At 44.7% G+C, this 16356-nt stretch overlaps 1 protein-coding gene across 1 annotated transcript in view; it reads left to right on the top strand.

Moving 5' to 3' along the window:
* The window catches only part of NOS2 (nitric oxide synthase 2), a 41672-nt gene extending 37169 nt beyond the window's left edge, over positions 1-4503 (top strand). Inside the window, exons 24-26 of the mRNA XM_023556122.2 lie at positions 580-728; positions 1706-1900; positions 3897-4503. Of these exons, the coding sequence (XP_023411890.2) occupies positions 580-728; positions 1706-1900; positions 3897-4016 (464 nt within the window). The 3' untranslated portion in view covers positions 4017-4503. The remainder of the gene's footprint in view (positions 1-579; positions 729-1705; positions 1901-3896) is intronic.
* Positions 4504-16356: the final 11853 nt, after the last annotated feature.

Below are 16356 nucleotides of genomic sequence, written 5' to 3'. Positions count from 1 at the left end.
TCACCTCCTGCGGGCCCCTGTGGAGTTAGAATTTCTGTCTTCCTTTGTCTTCCACATTACAGCCAGCCAGGGCTCCTTCTCCAGGCGGTGAGGGTGATGGGAAAAATCCCAGCTTTTGAATTCTGATGGGCTGAACTGGAATCCTGTCTCTGTGTGACTGGGACAAGTTATCTGAAAGCTTTGGGTCTCAGTTTCCTCATCTGTGAAATGGGGATAATACTAGCTAGGAAACTACTAGATAAACCTGTTTCTGTCCGGTCAGCTCCAACTCATGGCAACCTCACGTGTACAGAATAGAACTGCACTCCATAAGATTTTCAAGACTTTGACCTTTTGGAAGCAGATTTGCCAGGCCTTTCTTCTGAGGCACCTCTGGGTGGGCTTGAGCTGCCAACCTTTTCATTAGTAGTTGAGCACAAACCTTTTGCACCACCCGGGGACTCCTGCTATACTAGATAGGACAGGGTAACGTGTGGACGAGATGAGAATGGGAGTTGGGGTGCCCAGCATGGTCAGGCCATGAGCCATGGCCCGCCCTCTGGTGGCCATCGTGGTAACTGCACCTGCTGCGTCTTGCAGGGCTCCTGAGAGGCCCCATGACGCTGGTGTTTGGCTGCCGCCGCCCTGATGAGGACCACATCTACCGGGAGGAGATGCTGGAGATGGCCCGGAAGGGAGCGCTGCATGAGGTGCACACAGCCTATTCTCGCCTGCCTGGCCAGCCCAAGGTAAACACAGAACCTGCCTGCTCAGTGGGTAGAACAGGAAAAGCACAGACCCCGGCTGTGCCCTGGCCCCGCAGGAGCCTCTTCACCTCTCTGAACCTCCATCTTCTCAGCTCTAAAATGGGGTGATTACAGAAACATCAGAGTGCTGCTGTGATGATCCTTATGTCCACTTTTCCAGTGAGGTTGGGGACTTACAGGGTCACACGGAGAGCTAATCCCCAGCGTCCACCTGCCACCCCAGGACCCCAGCAGCTCCCCTGGGATACATGACTGCCGGCTTCATGCTGAAACACAGCAAGGGTGGTGGGCAGCACTGCTCCTGCCATGGCCCACCGACAGGCTCCTGTCCTGTGGGGCGTTTTGCCCTGTAAGCCTGGGGAGTTGGAGCAGACTCTTGGCTCAGTCCTCATGAGTGGGTCTGTCAGGGCTCCTCTTGGGCCCAGATCCCATGCCTGTGCTGGGATCACCTGTTGTGGGACAAGAGCAGAGTCCCCCAACTGACCCCTGGACCATCTGTATAATGGGATCCTGGGGCTCTGTGCCCCCAGCCCCAATAACAGCAGGGATCCAGTCCCATGGACAGTCTACATTGAAAGACCCCCTTTTGTTTTTTGGAAGGGTGTAGGCAGGTTGGCCTTAGAGCTCGGGTGCAGGAGCTGGCTTGACTGATCATCTATGAAGGATGATGAATTCAGAGAGTGCTGGGAGTCCCCAAGGCTTCAGCTCCTTGAGGGCAGGACTGAGTGCAAATTTCACTTCCAGCCTCATCCTGGGCCTAGGCCGGGGAGGGTGTCAGTGTACCTCCTCATCCTTAGCCTGGTCCCTGTGCAAAGTCCTGTCTGGGAGGGCAGCTCACCCTGCAGCTGTTAATGCCCCCTCCTGCCTCCCTGTAGCCAGCAACCGCTGACTGCAGGCCCTTTCCTGGTAGCAGGGACTTGGCTGTTGTGGGCTGGACCCACCTTCTACTCTGGTTTCAGGTCTATGTTCAAGACATCCTGCGACACCAGCTGGCTGGCGAGGTGCTCCGTGTGCTCCACAAAGAGCAGGGCCATCTCTATGTCTGTGGGGATGTGCGTATGGCCCGGGACGTGGAACAAACCCTGAAACAGCTGGTGGCTACCAAGCTGAGCCTGAGCGAGGAGCAGGTTGAGGACTATTTCTTCCAACTCAAGGTATGGCAGCTGGTGTGTGGGCTGGTAGTGCAGGGCCGAGGAAGCCAGGACCAGGGAACCAGGATCAGGGAGTAATGTGTAATCAGGAGAAAATGAGAATGGGAGTTGCATACCCAGCAGGATCAGGCCTTGAGCCATGGCCTGCCCTCTGGTGGCCATTCTGGTAATTGCAGCCTACTGGGTCTTGCAGGCTCCAGGGCCCTTAACCTCAATCTCCTCAGCTCTAAAATAGTGTAATTACACAGGATCAGGTAATTAGCCAGGATCAGGGAGCCAGAATCAGGGAGCCGGGATCAGGGAGCCAGGGCTATGGGAACCAGGATCAGGGAGCCAGAATTAGGGAGTCTGGGCCAGGGGAGCCAGGTTCAGGGAGTCAGGACCAGGGGAGCCAGGATCAGGGAGCCAGAATCAAGGAGTCAGGATCAGGGAGTCAGGACCAAGGGAGCCATGTTCAGGGAGCCAGGTCCAGGCAGCCATGATCAGGAAGTCAGGGCCAGGGGAGCCAGGATCAGGGACCAAGGACCAAGGGAGCCAGACCCAGAGTCCTGGACCTCAGAGGAATCCTAGAGGTGGCTGGTGTTCAGAGTTAGATGGGCTCTTAGGAGGCCTGACTAAATATCTTGGTCTGGTTGCCAGCTAGCTTTGAGAAGTCAGGTGAATGTTTCTACTTCTCCTGTGGAATGGGAGCAGAGTCCCCTGGCCTCTCTCCAAGACCCCCTTTCAGAAAGTAATTGTATAGCCAAGGACTCCACAGAGGGCAGGGCTGTGAACACCAGGGAGAGGAAGGCCATCCCCTCTGCCAGCCTCTTGTGAACCTCACACTTGTTATTTACTCACAGGTTGGAGTCTCCTCACCCCCATCCCCACCAGCACCCTGCAAGGGTGCAGGGAAGGAAACGCATTTTAACAGTGATAATAGTAGTGGCCGTTATCTAGTGCTTACACTGGGCCAGGCACTTGCCAGTGATTTTCATGTGGTATTTCACTCAGGCTGAGGGAGCATTATTCTCCCCACTTTACAGAGAGGGAAGGGAGCTTTAAGGGGTCTCACAGTCTCTCTGGCTCCAAAGCCTACTTGTTACTTCTGTACCTCTAAGTCACATTCATTCATTCAACTGATATTTATTGAGCACCTACTATGTGCTGGGGATAGCGCAAGGAGCACAAATTCTTACCTAGAGGGAACTTACATGCTAGTGGGGCTGACAAATAAGAAACAAAGCAAGTAAAATGTATAGTGCTTGGGAGAAAATTTAAGCCAGGAAGCGGGACAGGGTGAGTTGAAGGGTGTACTTTGAAACAGGGTGGTCGGGGAAGGCGCCACCAAGAAGGTGATATTTGAGAAAAAAGCCTGAAGGAGGTAAGGAGTGAGTCCTGTGAATATTGAAGGAAACAGAGTTCCAGGCTGTTGAGGCGGGAACAGCAGGTGGAAAGGCCCTGAGGTGGAAGTTAGTCTGGCATGATTGAAGATCAGCGTGGAGATCGCAGGCATTTCCTCAGATGTGTTCAGTGGGTTAGTAGGTGTTTGGCATCAAAAAGGTTCCAAGCTCAAGTAAGTTTGAGCTGTACAAAGGTTAATGTGTTTCTTTACTACAAGACTTCTCTGAGCCTTTAATATGCTACTGTATATGGAACGCTGCAAACCTGGGAGACAGTTTGCAGAATTTCCCAAATGTATTTGATCTCAGAGCTCTCATTTCCTGAAGCATCTTGTGGGGCCAGTCCTAGGTAGGAAATGAGAAACACCATCCATTGTAAAGCCTGAGGAGATGTTTTGATGGTTTCCCCAGAGCAGACGTTGATAGAGATTAACAGACTTTGATAGAGATTATAAGGGTCTAAATAAAGTTCAAGTATAACCTCAGCATGACAGTTGAGAATGAATGGCTCGTGAATGAATGTTGGCAACCCCAGGCATTCATTCCGGCCTGGACCTGATGAATGAAAGATGACTAGACCAGCAGAGCTGACACACGATCTCTGTTTTCCCTTCAAGAGCCAGAAGCGCTATCATGAAGATATCTTTGGTGCTTTATTTCCCTATGAGTTGAAAAAGGACACAGCAGTGGGCCAGCCCGGTGAATCCAGAGCTCTGACGACCCATGGAACAAGTTGAAGCCACTGGCATGGAATTTAGTAATAGAGTCAACTTCCAATTATCCATGGCCATAGGGTCAGGGGAGATGGAGGAAAACAGTACCCCGCAAGCTTCACATCTCATTACCCTACTTCCTTCCTTCTCAAGCCCTTTGCTTGACTTGCTATCAAGTAGCAGCCTGGACTGGTTGGGGCCTCCTCTTTCCCTTGAGCCCAGCGGTCCCCAGATAGTGGGGAATTGGGGCCTTATTGGTCCCTTTGAGACAATCTACAATGCTCTGCCTGGCAAGTGCATGAGAGAAGAATGGAACCTTCTTCTGACATCACCACTTCAAATGTCCGCCAGGAGGCGCTGTCTGCCCACTCTGTATTTAGCCGACCTGTGTACAGTTATTTATGCCTCTGTATTTAAAAAACAAAAACAAAAAAAACCCAGCCTGCTCTGGAGCACCACTTGGGCCTTTCCTGTATGATTCCTTGATGGAAATATTTATATGAAATGCATTTTATTTTAACCACATTATGTGTGTGTGTGTTGGTCTTTTGTAGAGAAAGAGGTCCTGGTTGTATAGAGTAGGGGGTGCCACAGCCTGGAAAAAGAGCCCCCACAAAGGGACATACCTACCAGGTCATGGCTGCATCTCTGAAAGGGTCCCCAGCTACAGAGGCAGCAGGTGGATTTTTGTGCCGGGGGGGGGGGTTGTGGGAGGGGACACAGGCTTGCCTCTGGGGTGTCTGAGTTGTGCTTCTCACAGAGAGCTTCTTAAACTTTTTACATGTGGGAGTGGCAAGGGCTGGGATTCTGTATATGATGCCAGTTCCTTAGGGAAGGCCTTGACCACAGCCTGGCTTAGAAAGTCATCATATTTTGCTCTGGGGCCACCTGTTTCATGAGAGTTTTGCCAACAAGACGGGTGCGGTCTGTCTGCATGTTGAGGAAGTGGGTGTGAAAGGAAGGTACATGTCTTCCACACCTGTGAGATGCAGGCTCTTTCTGGGGGAGAAAGCTTCTGAAGGGACTGAGCCATGTGTCCTTCTTCTAATCAGAACCAAGAAAGGAACTCAGCCAGGGGCCAACTAGGGGGCTGGCAAGATCTCAAGGAAGCTCCAGCTCCCTCACTCACTTCTCACCTCATCCCCTCCTCTCGCCTCACTTCTCACAGCAGCTACTCCATTAAGGTGGGGAACAGTGGGGGCCAGGGGCATGCCGACCTCTGAATGAGCAGGGTGGCCTCTGGTGAGACAGGGAAGCTCTGTGCCCTGAATGACAGAGGTATACTGGACATTGAGTCCCTGGAGGTCGTGCATCACAATGCAGTCTCAGATTCAGTGGATCTGGGTTGGGGCCCAAGATTCTGCATTTCTAGCCAGCTCTCAGGGGACGTCCATGCTGTTGATCCAAGGACTATACTTTGAACCCTACCGTGGTTCCTCTTGGGACTGGCTACTGGATGGAGTTAGTGGAATGTGGGGTATCTCGTGGACACAGAGCTGGGTGCCATGGCTCAGTGGCTGGCAGAACCCCAACCCTGAGCCACTCTCCCCACGTAAAGTCTGACCCCTAATGACAGGGAGACACAACCCCAGGACAGCACATTCAGATGTACAAAACCTGAGAGAGTTCATCAGCAGCCCATAACTACCACAAAAATGTCAAAGTAAGTCCTCGAAGGAGAAATTTTAGTTCCAGGAGAGAAATGTAATTGGAGCAGAAAAAAAATATTTGACAAAATAGTGGTCAGAGATTTTCCAAATCTGATAAAAAAAATATATAACTCACACATCTAAAGACTTCACCAAAAGAGTAAAAAGACCACCTACAGACTGGGAAAAAGTTTTCAGCTAAGACACCTTTGACCAGCACCTGATCTCTAAAATCTACATGACTCTGCTAAAACTGAACCACAAAAAGACACACAACCCAATTAAGAAATGGGCAAAGGATATGAACAGGCACCTCACTAAAGAAGACATTCATGAAGCTAACAGATACATGAGGAAATGCTCTCGATCATTAGCCATTAGAGAAATGCAAATCAGAACTACAATGAGATTCCATCTCACTCCAACAAGGCTGGCACTAATCCAAAAAACACAAAATAATAAATGTTGGAAAGGCTGTGGAGAGATTGGAGCACTTCTACACTGCTGGTAGGAATGTCAAACGGTACAACCACTTTGGAAATCGATTTGGTGCTTTCTTAAAAATCTAGAAATAGAACTACCGTACGACCCAGCAATCCCACTCTTTGGAATATACCCTAGAGAAATAAGAGCCTTTACAAGAACAGATATATGCACACCCATGTTTATTGTAGCACTGTTTACAATAGCAAAAAGATGGAACCAACCAAGGTGCCCATCAATGGATCAATGGATAAATAAATTATGGTATATTCACACAATGGAATACTACCCATCGATAAAGAGCAGTGAGGAATCGGTGAAACATTTCATAACATGGAGAAATCTGGAAGGCATTATGCTGAGTGAAATTAGTCAGTTGCAAAAAGGACAAATATTGTACAAGACCACTATTATAAGATCTTGAGAAATAGTTTAAACTGAGAAGAACACACTCATTTGTGGTTACGAGAGAGGGGAGGGAGGGAGGGAGGGTGGGAGAGGGGTATTTACTCAATAGATAGTAGACAAGAACTACTTTGGGTGAAGGGAAGGACAACACTCAACACAGTGGAGGTCAGCACAACTGGACTAAACCAAAGCAGTGTCCTGAATAAACTGAATGCTTCTAAGGTCAGCGAAGCAGGGCCAGGGGTTTGGGGACCATGGTTTCAGGGGACGTCTAAGTCAATTGGCATAATAAAATCTATTAAGAAAACATTCTGCATCCCACTTTGAAGAGTGGCGTCTGGGGTCTTAAATGCTAGCAAGTGGCCATCTAAGATGCATCAATGAGTCTCAACCCACCTGGATCAAAGGAGAATCAAGAACACCAAGAACACAAGATAATAACGAGCCCAAGAGACAGAAAAGCCTACATGAACCAGAGACTACATCATACTGAGATCAGAAGAACTAAATGGTGCCCGGCCACAACCGATGACTGCCCTGACAGGGAACACAACAGAGAACCCCTGAGGGAGCAGGTGAACAGTGGGATGCAGATCCCAAATTCTCATTAAAAGACCAGGTTTAATGGTCTGATTGAGACTGGAAGGACCCTGGTGATCATGGCCCCCAGACCTTCTGTTGGCCCACTACAGGAACCATCCCTGAAGCCAGCTTGTCTGGCATGGATTGGACTGGACAATGGGTTGGAGAGGGATGCTGGTGAGGCGTGAGCTGCTTGGTTTGGGTGGACACTTGATACAATGTTGGCATCTCTTGCCTGGAGGGGAGATGTGAGGGTAGAGGGGCTTAGAAGCTGGCACAATGGTCACGAAAAGAGAGAGTGGAAGGAGCGAGCAGGCTGTCTCATGGGGGAGGGGAGTAATTGGGAGTATGTAGCAAGTTGTGTATGGGTTTTTGTGTGAGAGACTGACTTGATTTGTAAACTTTCACTCAAAGCACGATAAAAATTATTTAAAAAAAAATATAACTCACAGTCCAAGAATCTCAGTGAATCCAAGCACAAAGATAAAGAAAACCACACCAAGACACATTATCATCAGATTGCTGAATGTCAATGATCAAAAGAAGAAAAAATCTTAAAATCAGCCAGAGACTTCTGCTTCTGGGAATGTAACCAAACAAGGGTTCTTGTCCTGTCCTATTAAAAATGTCCTATTTAGCTGATCAAAATGAAATGGACACAACACTACCAGTTGCAAGGGAAACAGAAAGTGAAAATTTATTGTCTGCACAGACAAGGAGCAACATGGGGTCTAGCGACCGTAAGGCCAGGTGCTCCTTGTCTGAGGGGGTTGGGGAGCTTTTTATTTCCAATGGTGTCTGGGGGTTGGGTTTGGTGCCTGGAACTCTCTGCCCTTAGCCCTCCCATGTCCACATTTGGAGGTCCAGATGTTGAACCGTGTCAGTGATGTTCAGGTCCAGATTGAGGACACAGTTCTTCAGGTACTGCGCATGCGCCAAAATCGTGGTTTGCGCGTGCGCAGGATTCTGGCACCAAATTCAAACCGTGGTTAGGGCCACAGCGTGGTCGGGCCAAACCGCAGTTAGAAGTTGTGGCTTGGCAAGCTTGGCGAAGGGGGGAAGTCCCAGCAGAGGCTTCAGGAAGATGAAGGTGTCATGGACTGAATTATGTCCCCCCAAAAATGTGTGTATCAATTTGGCCGGGCAATGATTCCCAGTATTGTGTGGTTGTCCTCCATTTTGTGATTATAATTTTATGTTAAAGACGATTAGGGTGGGATCCGAACACCCTTACTAAGGTCACATCCCTGATCCAATGCAAAGGGAGTTTCCCTGGAGTGTGGCCTGCACCACTTTTTATCTTACAAGAGATAAAAAGAAAAGGAAGGGGGGGGCGGGGAATGGGACTTCATACCACCAAGAAAGCGGTGGCAGAAGCAGAGCTCACAGTAAGCCCAGGGGTCCCTGTGCAGAGAAGCTCCTAGTCCAGGGGAAGATTGGTGAGAAGTCCGAGAGAGAGAGAGAGACAGAGACAGAGAGAGAGAGACAGAGAGAGAGACACAGAGAGAGACAGCCTTCCCCTGGAGCTATGCCCTGAATTAGGACTTTTAGCTTGCTTTACTGTGAAGAAATAAATTTCTCTTTGTTAAAGTCATCCACTTGTGGTATTTCTGTTATGGCAGCACTAGATGACTAAGACATAATTATATGTATTTTCTGTATTTCTCGTGCTAAGTACAACTAAAAACCCTGGATATTACATATGAAACAACCACGCAAAGCTCTGAAGGGTAGAAAAAGAAGGGAGACTGGCTAAGGACCTCAGGACCCAAGAAACAACATGGTGGCAGATTCCCTGTATTTTCTTTGTGCCTCATATATCCCAGATGTGTAGCCGAAGAAGCTGGCATTCCAGAAATGTTAATGCGTGTAGACACAAAAAGCTTGCTCGCTCTAGCCAAAGGACCAGGGAAGGTGCAGCATAGCAAATCAGAAACTTTCTGTGGCCTCAGCCCCACCCATTCCGACAAAGTCTGAGGGTGAAGCCTAGACTTCCAGTCTTGTCAGGTTGTAAGGAGGTGTCCCAAACCCCCTCACCTCCGCCGAGGTGGCATCAGAGAAGTTTGAGTAAAGACCCGGAAACTACATCCCTGCTGTGCAGTGTTAGTGGATACCACATGGGAAGCCTGGACTTCCACTCCCACCCAGGACTAAATAGACACCCTCCTGCTCCCTGCTGGGGTGGTGCCATAGGAAGCTTAGTGGGGAGTTAGGACTGTCACCACCGCCCAGCAATAATGAGGCCACCTTCACCTGTGGTGTCAATAGAGGCCAGGTGGGGAGCAGTAACAAAGCACTCCTACCCCTACCAGCCAAGAAGCCTGGGGGGAGCCAGAACACCCACCCGTGCCCAGCAATAATGAGGAACCCCTTCAGGTATCAACAGAGGCCAAGTCAAGAAACTGGACTTTCCAAATGGAAACAGTCCACAGGCCCATCAAAATGCAAATGAGTAGTTTCAGAGACTCATTTCAGATTCAAAGACACAGATTGGTTGAAAGCAAAAGAATGGAAAAAGAACATTCCATGCACACCGTTAACAAAACAGAGCTTAGATGGGTATCTTAATAACAGACAAAATAGACTTTGAGTCAAGCTGTTGTCGTTAGGTGCCATCTAGTTGGTTCCGACTCATAGTGATCCTATGTACAACAGAATGAAACACTGCCCAGTCTTGGGCCATCCTCACAATCATTGTTATGCTTGAGCCCATTGTTGCAGCCACTGTGTCAATCTATCTCATCAAGGATCTTCCTCTTTTTCCCTGATCCTCTACTTTACCAAGCATGATGTCCTTCTCCAGGGACTGGTCCCTCCTGATAATATGTCCAAAGTATGAGAGATGAAGTGTCTCCATCCTTGCTTCTAAAGAACATTCTGGCTATACTTCTTCCAAGACAGATTTGTTCATTCTTCTGGCAGTCCATGATATAGTCAGTATTCTTGGTCAATACCATAATCGAAAGGCCTCATTTCTTCTTCTGTCTTCCTTATTCATTGTTCAGCTTTTGCATGCATATGAGGCGATTGAAAACATCATGGCTTGGGTCAGGCGCATCTTAGTCCTTGCTTTTGAACACTTTGAAGAGATCTTTTGCAGCAGATTTGCCCAATGAAAAGCATCCTTTGATTTTTTTTTATTGTACTTTAGATGAAGGTTTACAGAACAAATTAGTTTCTCATTAAACAGTTAGTACACATATTGTTTTATGACACTGATTAACAACCCCACAGCATGTCAACACTCTCCCTTATCGACCTTGGTTTCCCTATTGTCAGGCCAGTGAGTCTGGTCTTTTTTGGTGAGAGTTAGAATTTTGTTCTATATTTTTCTCCAGCTCTGTCCAGAACCCCCTATTGTTATCCCTGTCAGAGCAGTCGGTGGTGGTAGCTGGGCACCATCTGGACTCAGTCTAAGAGAGGAAATAGAGGGCCCTCGCCAAATCTGCAAACAAAGTAACAGGAAATGGGCCAGGGTGCAGAAACAAAGCCATTCACCAGAACAATGGGGCAGGGTATCAGAAAATAGCCCGCAAACTTCTTTAAAGTTGTCTTTGAGAAGCAGCCGGAGAAAACCAGCCCCAGGGACTTGCACAGAACATCTACCTGTGACCGCTGTGTGACCTTCCACCAAGGGCAGTGAGGGGCTGCAGCAGCAGCCAGGAGACTGCGCAGGTGCAACACCCCATAATAAGTCCTGCTACAAATCCCAGAGGCCTTCTGGACAGAAGCCATCTTAAAAAGCTGCTGTGCTCGCACCGTAGTTAACATATCCCTGCCTATGCCTGTGAATAAACATGAATCTTTTCCCCACCCAAGAAGTTTTAAAAACCCAGGCTAGTCTGTTGTTCTGTGAGATGGGGGTAAGCGTTGCTTTAGGCCCTCCTAGTCTCCACTTGCAAGCCTCTTCAATAAAGCTTTGCTTGTGTGGAAAACTCTACATGCCTTACCTGCTCATTCTTGACCAGTGAGAGGCAAGAACCTTATTCTGGTAACAAGTCTGGTGGCAGCCATGGTAGATGCGGTCCATTAGTCCTTTCGACTACTCTTTCCCTTTGTCTTTAGTTTTCTTCATTCTTCCTTGCTCCTGAAGGGGTGAGACCAGTGGAGTATCTTAGATGGATACTCACAAGCTTTTAAGACCCCAGATGCTACTCATCAAAGTCGAGTGTAGAACATCTTCTTTATAACCTATGTTATGCCAATTGAACTAGATGTTCCCCAAGGCCATGGTCCCCACAAGCCCCCCTCCCATAAATTCGGTCCCTCAGGGAGTATGGAAGTGTCTGTGGAGCTTCCATGACCTTGCATGGGACAAGTTGTGCTGGCTTCCCCAGTACTGCACACTATTTTACCCTCTACGAAAGTTACCATTTATCTGTTGTCTGTTTAGTGTTTTTTCCTCCCATCCCTCCCCTCCCTCGTAACCATCAAAGATTGTTTCTTTTTGTGTGTACACCTTTTCATGAGTTTTCACAGTAGTGGTCTCGTACAATATTTGTCCTTTTAAGATTGACTTATTTCACTTGGCATAATGCCCTTTAGGCTCCACGTTGTGAGATGCTTCACAGATTCATCATTGTTCTTTATCATTGCATAATACTCCGTTGTGTGTATGTACCACAACTTGTTTATCCATTCTTCTCTTGATGGGCATCTAGGTTGTTTGCATCTTTTTGCTTCAGTGAACATGGGTGTGCATATGTCTATTCCTGTGACAGCTCTTACTTCTCTAGGATATATTCCTAGGAGTAGGATTGCTGGATCATATGGTATTTCTATTTTTAGCTTTCTAAGGAAGTGCTATATCATTTTCCAAAATGTTTATATCATTTTGCATTCCCACCAGCAGAGCATAAGAGTTCTGATCTTCCCGCAGCCTTTCCAACATTTGTTATTTCCTGTTTTTTTGATTCATGCCAATAACGCCGGGCTGAGATGGTGTCTCATGATGGTTTTGATTTGCATTTCTCCAATGGCCTAGTGATCGGAGCATTTCCTCATGTGTCTGTCGGCTGCTTAAATGTCTCCTCTGGTGAAGTGTCTGTTCATTTCCTTTGCCCATTTTTCAATTGGATTATTTGTCTTTTTGTTGCAGAAGTGTTGGGTTTTCCTGTAGATTTTAGAGATCAGAACTTTGATTTGTAATAGCCCAAAATTTCTCCCCAGTCTGTAGGTTTTCTTTTTACCCTTTTGGTGAAGTCTTTTGATGAGCATAAGTGTTTAATTTTTAGAAGATCCCAGTTATCTAACTTATCTTCTGGAGTTTTTGTGGAGTTGGTTATGGTTTGTATTCTGTTAATGCTGTGTATTAGGGCCTCTAGCATTGATCCTATTTTTTCTTGTATGAACTTTATAGTTTTTGGCTTTATGTTTAGGTCTTTGACCCGTTTGGGATTAGTATTTGTGTGAGGAGTGGGTCTTGTTTCATTTTTTCATAGATGGATATCCAGTTTTGCCAAAGCCACTTGTTAAAAAGACTGTCTTTTCCCCATTTGATGGACTTTGGGCCCTTGTCTAAGATCAGGTGACAGTAGGTGGATGAATTTACATCAGGGTTCTCAATTCTGTTTCATTGGTCAATGTATCTGTCATTGTACCAGTACCAAGCTATTTTGACTACCATAACTGTGTAGTAGGTTCCGAGGACAGGTAGTGTGAGTCCTCCTACTTTATTCTTCTTCAATTTGGTTTCTTCCCTTTCCATATAAAATTAATAATTTGTTTTTCCATCTCTTTAAAGAGTGTTGTTGGTATTTGAATTGAGATTACATTGTATTTGTAAACTGTTTTGAGTATAATTGTCATTTTCACAATGTTGAGTCTCCCTATCCATGAGCATGGTATGTTTTCCCATTTATGTAGATCTCTTTTGGTTTCTTGAGGTAGAGTTTTGTAGTTTTCTTGGTATAGGTTTTTTACATTCCTGGTTAGACTTATTCCTAAGTATTTTATTTTTTTAGGGGCTATTATATATTGTTTTCCTGATTTCCTTTTCATCATTCTCTTTATTGGTAGATAGGAATCCAACTAATTTTTGTGTTTATCTTGTATCTTGCTACTCTGCTGAATCTTTCTATTAGCTCCAGTAGTTTTCTTGTGAAGTCTTTTGAGTTTTCTATGTATAGTATCATATCATCTGCAAATAGGGACAGTTTAACTTCTTCATTATCAATTTGGATGCCTTTATTTATTTTTCTTGCCTTATTCCTCTAGCTAGAACTTCCAGCACACAATGTTAAATAGGACTGGTGATAAAGGGCATCCTTGCCTTGTTCGTGTTCCCAAAGGGAATGTTTCAGGCTCTGTTTATTAAGAATCATGTTGACAGTTGGCTTTGCATAAATGCCCTTTATTATGCTGAGGAATTTCCCTTCTATACTTATTTCATTGAGAGTTTTTATCAGGAATGGGTGTCGGGCTTTGCCCAATGCCTTTTCTGTGCTGATTGGGATGATCATGTGATTCTTTTCTTTCCTTTTATTTACATGGTGGATTATGTTGGTTGATTTTCTAATGTTTAACCATCCTCGCATACCTGGTATGAATCCTACTTGGTCACCGAGTGTTATTATTATTATTATTGCTATGATGCTGAATTCTATTGGCTAGAATTCTGTTGAAAATTTTTGCGTCTACATTCATGAGAGATATTGGTTTGTAATTTTCTTCTTTGTGGTGTCTTTGCCTGGTTTTGGTATTAGGGTTATGCTGGCTTCATAGAATGAATTCCGAAGTATCGCTTCCTTTTCTATGTTCTGAAATAATTTGAGTAGTACTGGTGTAAGTTCTCTGAATGTTTGGTAGAATTGTCCAGTGAAGCCACCTGGGCCAGGGCTTTTTTTGGGGGGGGGAGTTTTTTTTTTTTTTAATTGTCTTTTCAATCTCTTCTCTTGTTATGGGTCTGTTCAAATTTTCAGCATCATTTTGTGTTAGTTTGGGTAGGCAGTGTGTTTCTAGAAATTTATCCATTCCGCCTAGGTTTTCAAATTTGTTGAAGTATAGTTTTTCACAATGCTGTTATGATCCTTTTATTTCAGTTGGGTCTGTTGTAATGCCCCCCATTTCATTTCTTATTTGGGTTATTTGCATCCTCTCATGTTTTTCTTTAGTTGTTTTGGCCGGTGATTTGTCGATTTTGTTGATCCTTTCAAAGAACAAACTTTTGGTTTTGTTGATTCTTTCTATTGTTCTTATATTCTCTATTTTTTTTTATTTCATTTATTTCTGCTCTGATCTTTATTATTTCCTTTCTTCTGTTGGCTGTGGCCTTTTTTTTTTTTTCTGTTCTTCTTCTATTTGTTCAAGTTGTGTAGCTAATGCTTTGATTTTGTCCCTTTCTTCTTTTTTGGTGTGTGCATCTATTGCTATAAATTGACCTCTGAGGGCTGCCTTTGCTATGTCTCAAAGGTTTTGGTATGATGTGTTTTCATTCTTGTTTGATTCTCGGAATTTTTTTTATTCCATCTCTGATTTTTTCTATTACCCAGTGGTTTTTAAGCAGGGTGTTATTCAGTTTCCATGTAAATTATTTTTTTCCTTGCTCTTCCTGTTGTTAATTTCTACCTTGATGGTGTGGTGGTCAGACAAGATACTTTGTATTATCTCAATGTTTTGGATTTTGTTGTGATTTGGTCTGTGGCCTAAGATGTGGTCTATTCTGGAGAATGTTCTATGTGCATTGGAAAAGAATGTGTACTTTGCAGTTTTTGGGTGGAGTATTCTATATATGCCTATGAGGTCAAGTTGGCTGATTATGCCCTTTTGCTCCCCTGTATCTTTGTTGAGTTTCTTTCTAGATGTTCTCCTTTACGGAGACTGGTGTGTTGAAGTCTCCTACTATTATTGTAGAACTGTCAGTTTCTCTTTTCAGTGCTGTTAGCATTTGTTTTATGTATTTTGGAGCCCTGTCATTGGTGCGTGGATGTTTATTATAGTTATGTCTTCATGATGGATCAGCCCTTTAACCATTATATAGTGCCCTTCTTTGTCTTTTATGGTGAATTTTGTTTTATAGTCCATTTTATCTGAGATTAGCGTTGCCACTCCTGCTCTTTTTGGTAGCTGTTTGCTTGATACTTTTTTTTCATCTTTAATAAATTTATATTTTTGTTTCTAAGGTGTGTCTCTTGTAGACAGCATATTGATGGATCCTGTTTCTTTATCCATTCTGCCATTCTGTGTCTTTTTATTTTGCATTTAGGCCATTTACATTCAGTGTAATTATTGATAAAAAAAAAAAGAAGGTATGCGTTTATCGCCATCATTTTGTAGTGCTTTTTTTTTTTTTTTTATGGTGCTGATGTTCTCTTTATTCCTGTTACTCCGCTGTGCTGAATTCCTTTTGCTTGTGGATTTTTTTTTTCATTTCTTTTGTTTTTGTAGATTTTGTTTTTATTGAGACTTTATTCTTTTCATCCTTATTTTGATGAGTAAGTTTGTTAACTTTCTTTGTGGTTACGTTGAAGTTTACCCTTGTCTTCCTAGGCTTGAACCAGTCTATTATTACTTGGTATTGTCTTGCCTTCCTCTCCATTAGAAAGTTCTATACCTATACCATTTATTCCCTCTTTTATTGTTCTGATGTTGCTGTCATTTACAGATTAACTTTTCTGGTTCCCTGTTGTAATTCTTTTGGTTTTAAATAGTCATTGACAGTTCATTTTCTAGGTTGGTCTCTGGCTGATACGATCTTGCATCCTAGATTCAGGCTGTTGTCTGATGTTGATGTTGTTTGTTCTCAAACCAAAGGACTCACTTTAATAATTCTTGTAAGTTTGGTTTAGTTTTTACATATTCCCTTAATTTCTGTTTATCTGGAAATGTCCTAATTTCACCAACATATTTGAATGAGAGCTTTGCAGGATATATTATTCTTAGTTGGCAGTTTTTTTCTTTCAAGTTTTGTATATGTCATCTCGTTTCTTTCTTGCCTGCATGGTTTCTGCTGAATAATCTTATTGTTTTCCCTCTGTGTGTGACTTTTGTTTTTCTAGAGCTGCTCTCAGGATTCTTTCTTTGTCTTTGGTTTTAGTGACTGTGATTATGATATGCCTTGGTGATTTTCTTTTGAGGTCTATCTTAAATGGGGTTCATTGAGCTTGGATGGTCAGCTTTTCATCTTTCATGATATTAGGGAAGTTTTCTGTCAGCAATTCTGTAATGATTGTCTCTGTGTTTTCCATTTTCTCCTCTTGTTCTGGAACTGTGATCACTAGCAAAATTCTGCTTTTGATTGTATC

Source organism: Loxodonta africana, chromosome 18 (genome assembly GCF_030014295.1).
Source record: "Loxodonta africana isolate mLoxAfr1 chromosome 18, mLoxAfr1.hap2, whole genome shotgun sequence".
NCBI classification, from domain to species: domain Eukaryota; kingdom Metazoa; phylum Chordata; class Mammalia; order Proboscidea; family Elephantidae; genus Loxodonta; species Loxodonta africana.
This window is presented reverse-complemented; position numbering and strand designations above follow the sequence as displayed.